The 17,599-nt window shown below is 47.9% G+C and overlaps 1 protein-coding gene across 1 annotated transcript in view; it reads left to right on the top strand.

The window, feature by feature from the left end:
• The window catches only part of PRKDC (protein kinase, DNA-activated, catalytic polypeptide), a 131,138-nt gene that overhangs the window by 86,361 nt on the left and 27,178 nt on the right, over positions 1–17,599 (top strand). Inside the window, exons 61-70 of the mRNA XM_010838939.1 lie at positions 20–205; positions 1,759–1,871; positions 3,308–3,439; positions 4,476–4,655; positions 6,246–6,451; positions 7,712–7,850; positions 8,633–8,821; positions 9,590–9,814; positions 10,544–10,652; positions 15,142–15,253. Coding sequence (XP_010837241.1) covers positions 20–205; positions 1,759–1,871; positions 3,308–3,439; positions 4,476–4,655; positions 6,246–6,451; positions 7,712–7,850; positions 8,633–8,821; positions 9,590–9,814; positions 10,544–10,652; positions 15,142–15,253 — 1,591 coding nt within the window. The remainder of the gene's footprint in view (positions 1–19; positions 206–1,758; positions 1,872–3,307; positions 3,440–4,475; positions 4,656–6,245; positions 6,452–7,711; positions 7,851–8,632; positions 8,822–9,589; positions 9,815–10,543; positions 10,653–15,141; positions 15,254–17,599) is intronic.

Here is a 17,599-nt window from a genome sequence, read left to right as displayed (position 1 = left end):
GTGCCCTCCCCCTGGCTGCCGGCGGGCAGCACCGACCCTCTGGGCGGCAACCTGGCCCCCACCGCCGAGGCCTCGTCTGCGTCCCTGCTGTTTGCCCACAAGAGGCCCGAGAGGCCCCGGGGGACGCCCCTGAAGCCCGTGGGGCCTGAATTTGGGAAGAAAAGGCTGGGACTCCTTGAGGATGAGGTGGACGACGGAGCACAAGGTAAAAGTGTTGAAACGCCTGCCTCCACAAACTCATGACTGTTCCTGAGTCCGGGTGGCCTGCGTGGAGCCCAGCACCACGTGGGAGCCTGGTTTGGAGTCCAGAAAGCGGTTGCCTGAACTGGCTTGGCCCTTCACTCAGGGCTCCCAGGGGTCTAGAGGCCATGGTACTAGCAGGATGGGGAAGCTGAGTCAGAGAGAGTTTAGGTTCGGGGGCTGGGAGGGTCAGGGCAGGCCTGAGGGCAGGAATGGGGATGCAGACATTCGGCTCACCGGGGTTGGGGGTGTGCTCCGGGAGGAGCCCCAGCCAGATGCCCCCCAGACTCGAGAGAAGCCCCCAGCCCCATCCCCGGGCCCCCTTCCCCAGCCAGCCTCGTCTTCACATCCAGCTCGTCAGTGTTGCTTCCACAGCTCCAGTTGGCGTTACTGTGGCCCCCTTTCTTTGGGGTCTTGGTCACTTTCTCCCTTGCCCACCCCCTCTCTCCACACTGTCACCGACGTCCTGAACAGGTCTTGCTGCGGCTTGGCTCACGTCGGGCTTCTCTCCTTTCTCGTGCGGTCACTGTTCACGGGCATCAATGGCCTCCGTTTCCTTTTTGGTTGCAGTAGAGTTGTGTTGATTTCTCCTGTGTGGCACAGTGATCCACCTGCATGTATGTACATATATACGTGTTCTTTCTCATTAGGAAACGGCTTCCCTTTTCTCCCGTGGGTGATTTTGCTGATAATTTCCAAACGTCAGTTTTCTCTTGTAGGAATTCCACCTTGACTGTCAGACCCGAGGGATTACCCTTCCAATTTTCCCTTCTTACCATCTCTGCTCGGCTCTGGGCACAGCGATACCTTCTGACTGTGCGTGTGCGTGACGATGTCCAGTCTCTAGTTCCCACGAGCTTCTGTGCTCTTGGAAAGTCCCTTCCATGCCCTGTTACAGGACCTATTTTTGCTCTTGTGATAAAGGGTCATTTAACAAATTTTTTTCCTAGATGGTCTGCTTTCAACATTTTCTCCCCCCTGTTGCTTTGGTTCCTATTTTTCTTACTTGAAGCTTTGCTCAAACGTCAGCTGATTTTCGGCTTTTGCTGTGTCCAGGCAGGCAGTAACTGGCGTTGGGAGTGGTGGCTGCACACTGGGTGTGCTGACTGGCCTCACCAGACGGGGAGGCCCCCGTTTTGTACTGGGTGGTCCCCCTCCAAGGCCAGGTCTCCCCGCTCCCGCCTGCACGTCCAGGCCTGGTGCTGGGGCAGCGCTGGGTTCCCCAGTGGTCCCGGCTGCGGGGGCTCTGCTCCAGCCATGTGGCCCCGCACCTCCAGCCTCAGCCTCGCATTTCCAAGCCCTCTCTTTCTCCAAGATGTCCGAGCCCTGCCTGCTTCCTCCATGCAGCCTCAGTTCTCCAGCTTCCAAAACTGCGCTTCACAGGCTTAGGTTGTTTTGGAAATAGAGCTGCGGGGAGTAGGAGATGGAGACGAGCAGATGCCTCATTTCATGTCAGCAATTCTGGGGAGGAGGGGACGACATCAGCCGCGCATAACCAACCTGCTGTCTGTTCTTCAGCTCCAGATAATCGTGCAGAAATACTGCGATTACGCAGACGATTTCTAAAGGACCAAGAAAAGCTGAGTTTGATTTATGCCAGGAAAGGTGTTGTGGAGCAAAAGCGAGAAAAGGTTTGTACCCATTTCTGGAATTTGGTCGGAAATAGGTATTTCTGTCACAGGATGTGTGCCCAGGAGATGTCTTCCTGGCTGGCCTAGGCCAGATCGCAGAGATGGCCCATGCGATCCCACCTCCAGGTGTCCCCTGAGCCCCACGGCTCTGCTGGGGAGTGGGAGGTGCTGTTCTCTCTGGACAGACGGGCTTTCTGCACGAGGTGGAGACCAGACCCCCCCGCCCCCAGTGCCCTGGGGTCACGTCTCCCAGCTGCAGTCCCCGCAGCCTTGAGGCCAGAGCCCTGACGCCGTGGCTGAGGGCAAACAAACCGAGGGGCTGTGCTCCTGGAGGCTGGTGGGGAGCTGGGTGAGGAGCGTGGCCAGTCCCGAGCTGCCTACTGCAGACACACGTGTGGCATGAATGGATGGTTGAACGTTTCTCCCAATGTGGAATTAACAGCAGAAGTTGTTCAGCCCTAGAGTCAGTGTGAGATACAGATCAGTGATGTTGACAGGCTGTTCTAGGACTAGACTGTGGGTGAGAATCCTGTTTCCATTGTGACTCAGTTTAAATCCTCAGGCACTTCACTTCCAAGTCTGAGTATGAAATGGTCAAAAGGTTCCACTGTCTTCTTTGGAAAGACTGGACTTCCCTGTATCTCTGTAACCACAGCACTGCAGGCCGAGGGCCGGCCCCACCCAGCCTAGGGTCCTTCGCTCCAGCCTCCTCATTAAGCCTGAGTCCTGCCTGGGCTTCTTGAGGGGACAGGGCGGGGGCGGGATAGAGGCACTCGGCTGATCGCTGAGGGTCTCAGGGAATGGATGGGGTGTGGCCTGGGACCTGGGGTGGCCTTGCTGGGTGTCGTCACCACTCTCAGCAGAGGCATTTGGGGGTCCCCTCTGCTCTTGCAGCTGCAGAGCAGCATGCAGCAGATGGAGAAGCTGGGCAGCCTCAGGGGTTAGCCAGGATGTACGCATGTGAGGGAGTGCCCTGTGAGGGGAACAGGGCCCGCAGGGGGAACCTGGCCCCACAGAGGGAACGGTCCCTTGCCATTGGAACCAGTACCTGCCGGGGAATGGGGCCTGAAGGGGGAACAGCTGCAGAGAGCAGGGCCAGCTGGGGCCAGTGGGCTCTGTAGACAAGGTTTGTCTTGAGAGTGACAAAGAAATACAATCTTCTCATTTGTGGGTTGAAAAAGTTTTAAATCAAGTTCTCTAATTTCAGAGAAACTCAGATTTCTTTGTAACAGATCTTTAAGTAATCTTCCCATTGCACATCTGACACTGGTTTTGGGCTCACTGTCTGCCACCTTGATCAAGTGTAGTGACTAGAGCGTCTTGGATAGAATTGACCTTGATTCACTTTTGTCAGTGGTGGGTGAGGATGGTTTCATCACCCAAGCACTACTCTTTAGATGAAAGTTGTAACCTTCCTGTATTGCTGATGATCGTAGGAGATCAAGAGTGAGTTGAAAATGAAGCACGAGGCTCAGGTCGTCTTGTACAGAAGTTACCGCCGTGGAGACCTTCCTGACATCCAGATTCCGCACAGCAGCCTGATCACCCCGCTGCAGGCTGTGGCCCAGGTCAGTGCGGGGCCGGCACATGCTCTGGGGCCGTTGCCTCGTGTGGGAGCAGGGGTGACCTGTCCCCCACACGGGCCTCAGTCCTGAGCCTCATCCCAAGTCCTGGCTCCCGGGGACCCCGCCATGGGGTCCCATCCAGCACTTTGCTCTGGGCCCAGTGTCTCTGTGTGTTAGTCACACCGCACTCTTTTTCTCACCAGTGATGTTGGTGGGAATGAAATAGTATGTAAGTAGCTTCACCACTTAAATCATTGATTATACAAAACCCTCTTGTGGGGGTGATAGGGAAGGTCAGTGGTATCAGCATCCTCCTCCAAAATTCCCATGCACCGAGGACTGAAATACTCCTCTGCGTCGTTAGGGTGACCACGAGCTTCAGGACTGAGTGAGGTTCTGTAGCTGAGTGCTCTGAGATAAACGGGATATTTATCCCTCAAAAGTCTGGTTAAGATTCCTTTGACTTTAATGAAGTAATTTTAAAAATCTTTATACTGTGTCATATAGTACATAATTAGGTACTGAAACTTGATGCCTCATATTTTTACTGTACTTAAGTTTGCAGTACTAATATTGATCATAAGTGATAAGTGAAAGTCGCTCAGTTGTGTCTGACTCCTTGTGACCCCATGGACTATACAGTCCATGGAATTCTCCAAGCCAGAATACTGGAGTGGGTAGCCTTTCCCTTTTCCAGGGAATCTTCTCAACCCAGGACTTGAACCCAGGTCTCCTGCATCGCAGGCACTTTCTTTACCAGCTGAACCATTGGGAAAGCCCAATATTGATCATAATAATAGGTTACGTCTGTGTAGCCCATTACTGCTTTATAAGCTTTTTACTAATCTAACTATTTATAAAGTGATAGGAATTTGCAAAATAGCATACAGCCCCACGTCCCTTCCCAGCTTTATTGGTGGGCACAGTCCTCCAGTGATGTTGCCCAGCGTGGCAACCGGCGGCAGCGCTTGATGTTTCAGGCCGGGCTCTGACGCATGGGCAAGTCAGTGCACCTGTCCCACTCGGGAATGTCTTACAGAGAGACCCGCTCGTCGCGAGGCAGCTCTTCGGCAGCCTGTGCTCGGGGATCCTGAGGGAGTCGGGCGAGCGCAGGACAGTGGCTGAGGGGCGGGGCGCCGCCCAGAAGCTCCTGCAGGACTTCACGCGCTTTCTGGACACCAGCTTCTCCTTCTTCCCGCCCTTCGTGTCCTGCATCCAGGTGAGGCTGTCGGCACGCCCGTGTCCCAGTGGCTCTGCTGGTTTCCCAGTTGCAGTATGGGTTTAACACAGCAGCTGGACTCTGGTGGGGCCACCTCCTCCCAGGTGGCTCAGGGCAGCTTATTTATTCTTTTTGGCTGTGCTGGGTCTTCCTTGCTGTGTGGGCTCTTCTCTAGTTGTGTTGGCGGGGGGTGCGGGGCCTACTCTTTGTTGTGGTGCACGGGCTTCTCGTTGCCATGGCTTCTCTTGTTGTGTAGCTCAGGCTCTAGGACACGGGCTTCAGTAGTCCTGGGTCCCAGGCTCTAGAGCACAGACTTGGTAGTTTGGCACCTGGGCTTAGTTTCTCCATGCGATGTGGAATTTTCCAGAGCAGGGATTGAACCTGTGTCTCCTGCCTTGATAGGCAGATTCTTTACCACTAAGCCACCAGGGAAGCCCCAACTAATTTGTATTTTTTTTTTAATTTATATATGACAGAATAATCTGAGATCCAACTTAATACAAAGTTGCTCTGACTGTGTCAGCTCGTCCCTGCAGGGTTCTGGTCATACCTGCATGTCACGTGGCACCCAGCCCTGCTGTCACCTTTGGGGACATTGACGGAGTACGTGCCTACCTGTGCACTGGGTGGGGACCAGGCAACGGGGACACAGAACTACATTCGGTGGGGGCAGGCGGGGGGCAGGCAGAGGTGGAAGGTCACGAGGGCATGGCACATGATGCAGAAGTGGGTGGGGTGCAGGGCCTGATGGGCAGATCAGCGGGCCACGCCTTGCTGGGGGGTGGGGGGTGCTGTGCACCATTGCAGACACGGGGGACACAGGTGTCAGAGAAGGTTTCCATAGCAATGCAGTTCGAACAGAGGACTAGTGTGGATGTACTTCTGTAACCACTAAGCATACTTATTAGGGGATTAAGAAATACTTTCTTTATACTTGAAACATGGATAATTACAAAGCCCCTAATAGAAAATCATCTGGATTCATGTCAGTATTTTTGTAATTAGTTACGTCCTTGGAGTAGTTTAAAAATTATGTTCTTTAATGCTGTTTATCAGTAGCTGTGGTTTGCAAACTGGGTAATAATTCCTTGAGTTGAAGTATTTATTATGCCTACTTTGTTCTTTTCCATGCAGCATGAAACTGTTAATACAGTTTCTTTTTATGTACTCTACTTTTTATTGGTTTATAATTTACATGTAGAATTCTTTCATTGATTTTCTCCTGGCAATACCAAAGACAAGGCTTGAGAAATTATATTGCATCAGCCAGTGTTTCAGAGTAAGTTTCTCTTCACGTTGTATCCTACAGTGATTTTTTTATATCTGAATTTCTAGTTTTGCAGTTTTGTCCACTGCTGTGTAAGGAGGTTTCCATAGGTAACATATCGCCCTGCAGCTTGCCTTCGGGCCCGGAACTGGGGGAGCTGCATGGGAGGGATCCAGGTGCAGACTTGGTCTGAGACTGTGTGTGAAGTGTTCCATGTCTCTCTCCCGTGACTGCTAACGCCAGAACTTAGTGTTTTTGGTAAAACGAGGTGCTCCTGGTTGGAGACCCTCTCACTGAAGGACTGCGTATCTGTGTCTTGCCAGGAGATCAGCTGCCAACACTCTGACCTGCTGAGCCTCGACCCGGCTCTGGTCAGTGGGGCCGGCCTGGCGGGCCTGCAGCAGCCCGGGGCCATCTGCCTGCTGGAGGAGGCGCTGTTGCGACTGGCACCCCAGGAGCCGCCCGCCAAGCGTGCGCGGGGGAGGCCCAGCCTGCCCCCTGACGTCGGCAGGTGGATGGAACTTGCCAAGTAAGCTCTGGGCCCCGACCCTGCTGTGGCCAAAGCGATGCATCTGACACAGTTACTTTATTTGGGCAACACACAATCCTGTTTGAGTCTTCTCTTACCTGAGGTTTATCATGAGAAACCCAGTGCCTAATTCTCAGGCACTGGATTCTGAGGGCGCTGGATTAGGGTGAGACTGGGTTTGCATTTTTTCTGAAGCACTGGTTTTAAGATATTCCAGGTTCTGGGAAAAGCATAAAAGAGTGTCATTGTTATGTAGTCACTTCTGTCCCTGTACTAGCGAGAAGTGAGCAGTAGGAGCTGTGTCGCTGCTGAGGAGCCTCACAGTCCAGGTGTGACCCATCCCCTGGGGGACGACGTGCTGGGGCTGCTGCTCTGCCCACAGGCTGTTCCCACCCCGTCGTGTCCTCTGTGGGCATGGATGGTCGTGACACCTTGTGTGGAGACACTGAAGACAGGAAGAAGTCTCCAGGGAGGAGGGAATGGACTTTTAGACACCTGAGCCTGTCTTCAAGCGGGAGGCTTGGCTGATGGGCCCACAAATTTGTGTTGACATCAAAGTTGAAACTCTCAGTAACATCGAGACAGCCGTTGAATGTGGAGTACATGGCATCTGTAGGACCAGAACTAGTTTACCTACTTCTGGGTTTTGGACCACATTCCAGATTCCAGAAAGGTCCCCACAGATAAGTGTTTCAGTGATGGTGTGACATAGAACAGTCTCATTTAATGAGTCAACTTGTGCATTGTAAACCTAGGATATTTTCAGCTTTTACATTGAGTGCACTTTAGAATGGGCTTCCCAAGGGGATGCTCTTGGCAAAGTGCCACTAGTGGTTAGTGGCAAAGAAGCCGCCTACCAATGCAGAAGACATGAGAGAAGACATAGATTCCTGGGCCGGGAAGGTCCCCTGGAGGGGAGGGCGTGGCAGCCCACTCCAGTATTCGTGCCTGGAGAATCCCATGGACAGAGAAGCCTGGCAGGCTACAGTCCACGGGGTCACAAGAAGTCAGACCAGCTGAGGTGACTGAGCACACATGCATGCACTTTAGAATAATTTCTGCCTTCTCTATGGCTCAAGTAATAAAACTTAATGGTAACTTCAAAATTCTTAAGGTTTTATGTTTTAACAAAACAATATGACATCTTTTTTAGTTATTATAATTGTGGCATCTTGATTTAATATCATTTCAAGAAAGACTTGAAAAATATTAGGGCATTCACTGATTTGTCCTCTTTTTTTTTTTTGATCTGTTTCATAGACTGTACAGGTCGATCGGGGAGTATGACATCCTCCGTGGTATTTTCAGCAGTGAGATTGGAACAAAGCAGATCACTCAGGACGCACTGTTAGCAGAAGCAAGAAGTGACTATTCTGAAGCTGCCAGGCTATATAACGAGGTAGAGCTGATCTCCAGCGAGTGTGTCAGTTGCTTTACCACTTCTGTTCTCTGGATGGAAACACTGTCAGCTTTAGAATTTAGACCTTCAGATATTCCGCTGTATTCCTTAACTTTTGCGCAAAGATTACTACCAGAAAATGGTTTCATAATAACTGAACGTGAACTAGTTACTGTTCTGATTCTTACTCTTTTTAAGAAAATACTGAATCAAAGAGAAAGTGTTTTTTACCAAGTTAGTATGAAATTGTAAGATGTCATTTCAGTATCTGGTATTGTAATATAGTTTCTGTTTGAGTCGATTGTTTCCACTCTGGAAGTAAAACTTATAAAAAGGTGGGTGAGGGCTGGTTTGGGGAAGTCCAGTTTTGCACGTCTGTGTTGGAGTTGCCCGTGGCTGAGTGTGGGTGTGTGGCAGGTACACACTGCAGTTGAGGGCCTTTGGCCTGTGCGAGACGTCTACATGGTGAAACCCTCTGCAGTCTTCTATAAATGTCCTGTTTTCTAATTTTCATTCTAAGAACTTTCCAAGTAGTGAAGAATCTACAGTATTTACATCAAATTAGGGGCCGTTTTCAGTTTTCAGCTTATTAATTGACTTTATAGTTAAGTTCCCCAAAGAAGTGGTTCTGTCCTAGCTGGGATTTTTAATATTCATTTGACTGTTAGGTTCCCTCAAGTTAACTCTCTTTTCCCTTTTTTCTCTACTTGTCATAAATCTGACAGTGATTATTCTTAGTGTGAATGTTACCTGTATCCAGTTTGGTAAAATAATCTTCACAGGCCCTCAACACACAAGAGTGGGCAGATGGCGAGCCCACAGAAGCTGAGAAGGACTTCTGGGAACTCGCATCCCTTGACTGCTACAACCAGCTGGCCGAGTGGAAGTCGCTGGAGTACTGCTCCACGGCTAGCGCTGATGGCGAGGGCACCCTGGACCTGAGCAAGATGTGGAGCGAGCCCTTCTATCAGGTGCGGGGCCATCTGTGAGGTCATCCAAGTAGATGTCCTCGATGGTCAAGTGCTCTCTCATTAATGAAGGTGTTTAAAACTTTTCAGAAACAGGAAAGTGGTTGTAAAGCATTAGAGTGTTTATATAACTTGACTCCCCCAAACTCCATAATATTGTTAAACCACTGTGCTTCCCTCATAGCTCAGTTGGTAAAGAATCTGCCTGCAATGCAGGAGACCTGGGTTGGATCCCTGGGCTGGGAAGATTCCCTGGAGAAGGGAAAGGCTACCTACTCCAGTATTCTAGCCTGGAGAATTCCATGGACTGTATAGTCCATGGGGTCGTAAAGAGTCGGACATGACTGAGCGATTTTAACTCACTCACTGTGCTCTTAGCTAATGCTTTCAAAACAAGCAGATGCCTTTACAGAGGAATGTTAGCCTCCCTGGTGTGACCATAGGGAGAGTGCTTCCTGTTGTGTCTGCACCGCACAGAGGCCTCACTGGGCTGGCCTGGCACCCATCTGCACCGCTGCCCTCACCCGGCCTTCAGGTCCTCACTTGGTACTGCACGTCCGGTTCTCTTTCAGCTACAAGTAGTTCCTGTTTTCCATAGAATGTGTTCCTGTATGTTTTGTGGTTATAAAATAAGCAATTGTAGATGAACTTGCTTTAAAGATCGTGGCCTTAGGTTTGAAACATTAAGCGCCATCATTTGAACCTGTGAAGTGACACCACAGATGCGTGGCGACGCCATCTCGGCATGTCACATCCATTCTTGCTCTGCAGGAGACCTGCCTGCCATACATGGTGCGCAGCAAGCTGAAGCTGCTGCTGCGCGGGGAGGGCGACCAGGCACTGCTGACCTTTGTGGACGAGGCACTGACCTCCGAGCTGCGGAAGGCCCTGCTCGAGCTCCGCTACAGCCAGGAGCTGAGTCTCCTCTACCTCCTGCAGGACGACATTGACAGGGCCAAGTATTACATCCAGAACTGCATCCAGATGTTCATGCAGGTAACCTGGGCGCGCCCGCCAGCAGTGCGCTATTCCTCTGAGCTTGGGTCGACGTGGGCAGCTCGCTGGCCACTTCCCTCTGATTCCCTGCACACCAGCCAACGGCCTGGGGCCTTTTAGTGGCTGTTTCTGATTTAGAAAGTTCCTTTTGTTTTCCCTTGGGGTTTTCTTTCTCTCCCTGGATGAGTACCTGGGAGCAGGCCCCACCCCCAGGCATCTGGGTGGGAGGTGGTCGTGCAGGAGGGTCGTGCGGCCCCGCCAGCCAGGGTCTGTCCTGCCTCTGAGGTTGGCCGTTACGTTGTTAAAGATGCATCTTGTGTAGAGTCCCTGAATGTTTGTTGTTGCCGAACATAGACATTCACTGTCTTTATTCTAGTTTTTAAACATGTTTGAGGTTGAGTAGCAGTCCACTCGAGGAAGTTTATGGAAGGAGACAGGTTGGCTTCTATAGTTGGCAGTTCTGTATTATAGGATATTGTGACTTTTAAGAATTGGTGGGGAATGGAGGCAGCAGCCCCTGATTGTATTGCTCTTATTGATTTTGTTGAACCAAAATGTAATTGAAAACCAAAATTTAAAAATAAATTAGACCATTTAATTGCTCCTGTGACCACTCAGACATCCCGTGTAACTGATCTGTTTATAGGGTGGTTGCTGTTTCATGTTTAGACTGTGTTAAAATCTGAAGCAGTACAGTGACCTGTAACCAATGCTAAATAACTTTTCCAGAACTATTCCAGTATTGATGTCCTCTTACACAGAAGTAGACTCACCAAATTGCAGTCTGTACAGACGTTCATAGAAATTCAGGAGTTCATCAGCTTTATTAGCAAACAAGGTAATTTTTTATTTATATGTATCTTTTGTCCTTTCATAATTAGGAAGAGTTTTGGCATCTGAGTTTGTTTGTTTGGTGATAGTACATGTTTCTTAATGTATGGGTTAGAAACTGTCTTGAGTTTACTCCATGAATGTGTGTTTTGAGATTGTTGAAATAAGTGTTTAAAATAGTCCAGTGCTCTTCCGGGCATTTAAGAAGCTTCCAGGGAGCAGACGCTATGGTCCCCACAGAGCAGAGCAGTCCAGGAGCCCCATGAAAAATTGGGGTGATAGAATCTGCAGGTAGGGCTTGAGTTGGGTATGGTCGGAAGAGAGGGGTTCTCAGAAGGCCAGCCTGAGCCTGGGGTACTGGTGTGACTGTCCCAGGTACCAGGTGGTGAGGTGAGGCCCGGGTGGCTGTGCCCAGACCGAAGGCCTTTCTGCTGCTGCTGAGTGGGCTTAATCCTGGTGCTGATGGAAGGTCCCCCAGAGTCAGAAGTAATGTCTTGTTAATTTCATTTCTATTTCTAAAAATAACTATGAAAGACTTCTTACAGTACCGATAAAAGTTGGTATTCAGAACCATCTACCTGACTGTTCTCTGTTTTAAATTTGGAGAATGGTTTTTCAAGTATGTATTATTAGTGGCGTATCATTCTAGGAGCTGTGTTAGTTTCTTTTCTCTGTATTTTACCCAGTTTTATAACAGCCTATGAGATGTAGGCTCAAAAACTAATATATATCATGGCATCTGATGACCGATGCTGAAGCTGGAATACTTTGGCCAGGTGATACGAAGAACTTACTCATTAGAAAAGACCCTGATGCTGGGAAAGACTGAAGGCAGGAGAAGAAGGGGACGACAGAGGATGAGATGGTTGGATGGCATTACTGACTTGATGCGCATGAGTCTGAGCAAACTCTGGGAGTCGGTGATGGACAGGGAAGCCTTGTGTGCTGCAGTCCATAGGGTTGCAAAGAGTGGGACATGACTGAATAACTAAACTGAACTAAACTGATCAGGTTTTGTATTTATTATGTCAGCAAATCTGGAAGACCCAGATGGGGTAGTACTAAAGAATGCTCTAACCATCAGACAATTGTACTCATCTTCCATGCTAGTAAGATCATGCTTATAATCTTGCATGCTAGGCTTCAGCATTATTCAAACCAAGAACTTCCAGGTATCTAAGCTGGGTTTAGAGAAGGAAGAAGAACTAGAGATCAGATTGCCAACATTCACTGGATTATAGAGAAAAATATCTATCTCTGTCTCATTGACAATGCTAAAGTCTCTGACTGTGTGGATCATACAAACTGTCGAAAGCTCTTAGATGGGAACACCAGACCATGTTACCTGTCTCCTGAGAAACCTGTATGCGTGTCAAGAAGAAACAGAACCTTGCATGGGACAACTGATTCATTCAAGACCGAGAAAGCAGTGTGACAGGGCTGTCTGCTGTCACCCTGCTTGTTTAACCTATACACTGAGCACGTCATGCAAAATGCCAGCCTGGATGAGTTACCAGCTGGAATCAAGATAGGTGGGAGAAACAACAACCACCTCAGATATGCAGATGATACCACTCTAACGGCAGAAAGCGAAGCAGGAACTAAAGAACCTCTTGATGAGGGTGAAGGAGGAAGGTGAAAGAGCTGGCTTAAAGCTGTCAAGAAAACTAAAATCATGGCATCTGGCCCCATTACTGCATGGCACATAGAAGGGGAAGAGGTGGAAGTAGTGACAGATTTCCTCTTCTTGGTCTCCAAAATCACTGTGGACGGTGACTGCAGCCATGAAATCAGAAGATGCTTGCTTCTTGGCAGGAAAGCAATGACAAACGTAGATGGTGTGTTGAAAAGCAGAGACAAAAGTCCACTATGGTTTTCCCAGTGGTCATGTACGGTTGTGAGAGCTGGACTGTTAAAGAAGGCAGAATGTCAGAGAATTCATGCCTTTGAACTGTGGTGCTAGAGAAGACTTCTGAGAGTCCCTTGGATAGCAAGGAGATCAAACCAGTCAATTTTAAGGGAGATCAACTCCAAACTGGAAGAACTGATGCTCGAACTGAAGCCCCAGTATTTTGGTCATCGGATGTGCACAGACGATTCATTGGACAAGTCCCTGATGCTGGGAAAGATTGAGGGTAGCAGGAGAAGAGGGTGTCAGAGGATGAAATGGCTGGACGGCATCACTGAAGCGATGAACATGAACCTGGGTAGACTCCGAGAGATACTGAGGGACTGAACAACAACAAATGAGACGTAGATTCTTTTTCCTCATTTATAGGGCATCAGAGATTGAGTAACTTGCCTGAACAAGGTAAGCATGCTTTCTCACCATAGAAAGAAAACAAAAGCTTAAAACGTTGCTATTATTGTTCAGTCGCCCAGTTGTGTCTGACTCTTTGTGACCCCACGGCCTGCAGCACACCAAGAGTACGTGTCCTTCACCACCTCCTGGAGCTTGCGCAAACTCATGACCATTGAGTCGGTGATGCCATCCAACCATCTCATCCTCTGTCGTCCCCTTCTCCTCCTGCCTTCAATCTTTCCTAGCATCAGGGTCTCTTCTTATAAGGTAGCTCTTCCTATCAGGTGGCCAAAGTATTGAAGCCTCAGCATCAGTCCTTTCAATGAATATTCAGGACTGATTTCCTTTAGGATGGACTGGTTGGATCTCCTTGCAGTCCAAGGGCCTCTCAAGAGTCTTCTCCAACACCACAGTTCAAAAGCATCAATTCTTCAGCACTCAGTCTTCTTTATGGCCCAACTCTCACATCCATATATAACTACTGGAAAAACTATAGCTTTGACTAGAAGGACCTTTGTTAGTAATGTCTCTGCTTTTTAATATGCTGTCTAGGTTTGTCATAGCTTTTCTTCCAAGGAGCAAGCATCTTTTAATTTCATGGCTGCAGTCACCATCTGCAGTGATTTTGGAGCCTGAGAAAATAAGGTCTGTCACTATTTCCACTGTTTCCCCATCTATTTGCAATGAAATGATGGGACCAGATGCCATGATCTTTATTTTTTGAATGTTGAATTTTCAAACCTTGATGGCATCATCCTTTAGGGATTTGAATGGTTCTGCTGGAATTTCATTAACAGCAGCTTTATTAAGAGCAGTGCTTCTTAAGGCCAGCTTGACTTCGCAGTCCAGAATGTCTGGCTCTGGATGACTAACCACACCATCACAGTAATCTGGTTCATTAAGATCTTTTTTATACAGTTCTTCCATGTATTCATTCCATCTCTTCTTGATCTCTTCAGCATCTACTAGGTCTCTACCATTTTATCCTTTATTGTGCCCATTTTTGGGCGGAGTATTCCCTTGATGTTTCCAGTGTTCTTGAAGAGACCACTAGTCTTCCCCCTTTTGTTGTTTCTTCGATTATTAAGCACTGTTCATTGAAGACGGCCTTCTTGACTGTTGCAGCTGTATTTTGGAACTCTGCATTTAATTGGATGTACTTTTCCGTCTCTCCCTTGCTTTTCGCTTCTCTTCGTTCTTCTGCTATTTGTAAAGCCTCCTCAGATAACCACTTTGCCTTCTTGCTTTTCTTTTTCTTTACAGTGGTTTTGTTTGTCACCTCCTGTACTGTGCTTAGTTCTTTAGGCATACTGTTAACTCGATCTAGTCCCTTGAATCTGTTCATTACCTCTGTCGTGAATTCATATGGGATTTAAGTCATACCTGGTTGTCCTATTGTTTTTCCAGTGTTTTGTTTTGTTTTGTTTTGTTTTAGTTTAAGCCTGAATTTTGCTATGAGAAGTTGATGATCTGAGCCACAGTCAGCTGCTGGTCTTGTTTTTGCTGACAGTATACAGCTTCTCCATCTTTGGCTACAAAGAATGTAATCACTTTGATTTCAGTATTGACCATTTGGTGATGTCCACGTGTAAAGTCATCTCTTATATTGTTGAAAAAGGTTATTTGCTATGACTAGTGCATTCTCTTTAAATATTAGTGTTGTGGAATTTAGAAGCCCTTGAGCCAGGTTGTTTGGGGACTTCTGTCATGGTGACCTCACGTGCACACCAGATCTGGGTTGGTGGCCAATCCTCCAGCAACGGACGAGTCTCCCCCTCCTCTGGGCACTCCCACGAGTGGCACGAGCAGGTTCGGTTGTCCCACGACGATTCATATTAGATTTTGTAAACAAGAAAATTGGTTGCAACCCCATGAATAGCTTGTCAGTTTTCAGTGCTTTTTAGATTTTCGGATTGTGAGTGAGTGGAGCATTGTGATTGTGGACCTGTGGTGAGTGTAAAAACTGTGCATGTTTATGTCCTCCTCTTTCCTTGATGGCCTGAAGACATTAAGTTTTCATGCCAGAATATATTAAACATGGTAACTTTGTGCTCCTGTTGTGAACAGTAGGGCCAAGTGTTGTAGTTTGGACCAGGAATCTGAACTAAGTTTCTGTTTACTGATGGCAGCTCACTTTGTAAGGTGGTCTGATCATTGGGCTGTTGGCCACACTCATACCATAATGTCATTTTAGGTAATTTATCATCTCACGTTCCCCTGAAGAGACTTGTGAAAACCTGGACAAATCGATACCCTGATGCTAAAATGGACCCGATGAACGTCTGGGATGACATCATCACGAATCGGTGAGATGTGATCCCCCAAGTTGATGTGATCTCTTTTCTGAAGTTTCCAGAATTGTTTTTCTCCCAAACTGTGGTTGAGCAGTGTGGAGTCTGAGCCTTGCGTGCGCCCGTTTCCACTGAGGTTGTCCATCAGCAGTCTCCCTGCCTGTGTGCGATCATGTCCCCTGTCCGTCCTGTGCTGGGTGGTGAGCTGTGGATGTGCTCGGAGGTGAGAGAAGGCGGGGCGGCCCCTCTGCTCCTGTCTCAGGGCTGCATGACGGGGAGCGACACCCCAACCTCTCAGCCCTGTTATGCACCATATGCCTCACTTCACCAGGTCTGAGGCTCTCTGCCTCCCTTGTAACAGCCCTGGGTGGTCCACAGGCAGATACTTGCCACACGTATCCGTGGGAGGAGCAGGGCCAGAGAGGCTGTGAGCTGTTTTGTGCAGAAACACAGTCAGCGGGGCCGAAGGACTGTGACCCCACAGTTCCTCTTCCTGCCATTGGACCCTGTTTCCTCTGGTACTTCGGCGTTTCAAAGATTCTCTTTTAATACTCTTTGTTTTTCAAACTCTTTTACTTTTTATTTTGAGACAATTCTTTTCTGTAAAAAAAAATAACAAGAAAAGTGGCACTCTCCTGTGTGCCTTTTTCTCAGACTCATGGTTTTTTTAAACATTTTAAATAGATGGCTATATTAGCCTTTTTTTCTTTCTCTCTACATATATGTACTTATTTTTGGAACCATTTGAGGATAAGCTACACACATCTGTTTCTTTACCTCTTTGTTTATCAGTGTACCTTTCCTAAGAAAAAGAGTATTTTCTTAGAATCACAGTACAATAGTAACTTCTCTGTTTTCACTTTAATGTACAGCCTCAATTTCAGTTTTGTCATTTCTCCATTAATGTCCTGTAAAGCATTCTGGCCTTTAAGACAGGACGCAGCAGCATCGTATATGCATTTATTTAGCTGATATGTCTTCTTGATCTCCTTGAATCTGGGACAGTTCTTCAACTATCTTTCAGGACACTGATGCTCTGGAGGTGTTTTCTGTAGTTTGGGTTTAGCTGTATGTTGTCACGACTGTCCAGGTGAGATGCCCATGGTGGGAATGCCGCTGAAGCAGTGTGTGTGTCCTGCAGCATCCCTCCTAGAAACACAGAGTGTCCCCTGCCCTTCCTTTCCTGGGGGCAGTGGTGTTGGCTGTCTGGTTAAAGCAGTGTCCGGCCTTCCCGGGTGTCAGGCCTGTTTTCTCCTCTGCACCTAACGGATGACAGAGGAGGTGCTCTGCGACACGCTGGTCCTGCTCGATGAGGCCGCCGCCTCCACACTGTGTCTGGATGACCTTGGACAAAGCAGCCTTGGCAGTGCTGTCCGGTGACCATCGTCTCCCCCCTGCCAAAGTGCCCGTGTTTGTCTGCACCTTGTAGGAAGCCCTCCTTCTCCCCCATCTGTTTATCTACTCATTTACTTAAATTTTAATTATTAGTATATAATCATGGAATCAAATTTTATTTATGGAATATAATCCATTCCTGTTCTTCTTTATTTCATGTTCAGAATGTCTCAGGTTTGGTTAGTGGGAGACCTTTCGATCTGGTATTCCAGGCTCATCTTGCAAAATTATCCTCCTGTATTTTCTTCTAGAAATGTTATGGTTTCATTTTTTATGTCTAGGCCTGTGATCCAGTGAAAGATGATCCTGTAGATGGTGTGAGGCGGGGGTACAAGTGCACTTTTTCCATGTGGATATCTGATTGTGTAGTCCCGTTTGTTCAAAAGTCTTAACTTTTTTTTCATTGGATTGCCTTGGCACCTTTTGTGAAAATCAGTGGCCATTATATTTGTGGGTCTTTTTTTGAATTCTCTGTCCTGTTTCTCGATTTTTATGCTTATCTTTTTACAATATCAAACTGTATTCATTACTGATGCTTTATGCTGCTGCTGCTGCTAAGTTGCTTCAGTCGTGTCTGACTCTGTGTGACCCCATAGATAGCAGCCAACCAAGCTCCTCCGTCCCTGGGATTCTCCAGGCAAGAGCACTGGAGTGGGGTGCCATCGCCTTCTCCGGATGCTTTATAGTAAGTCTTGAATCAGATAGGGTGAGTCCTCCAGCTTTGTTTCCCTTAATGAAAATTGCTTTGTTTCTGTTAGGATACTTATATTTATATATACTCTTGAATCAGATAGGGTGAGTCCTCCAACTTTGTTTTCCCTAATGAAAATTGCTTTGTTTCTGTTAGGATACTTATATTTATATATATATTTTAGAATCTGTTTATCAATTTCTACCAAAAAAAGAAAAACAGAGTTTGGTTGGACTTTTGTTGACTATAGATCAGCTTGGGGAATTGCTGTCTTA

The sequence above is a fragment of the Bison bison genome, unplaced genomic scaffold (assembly GCF_000754665.1).
Source record: "Bison bison bison isolate TAMUID 2011002044 unplaced genomic scaffold, Bison_UMD1.0 scf7180017864108, whole genome shotgun sequence".
Classification (NCBI taxonomy): Eukaryota; Metazoa; Chordata; class Mammalia; order Artiodactyla; family Bovidae; genus Bison; species Bison bison.
This window is presented reverse-complemented; position numbering and strand designations above follow the sequence as displayed.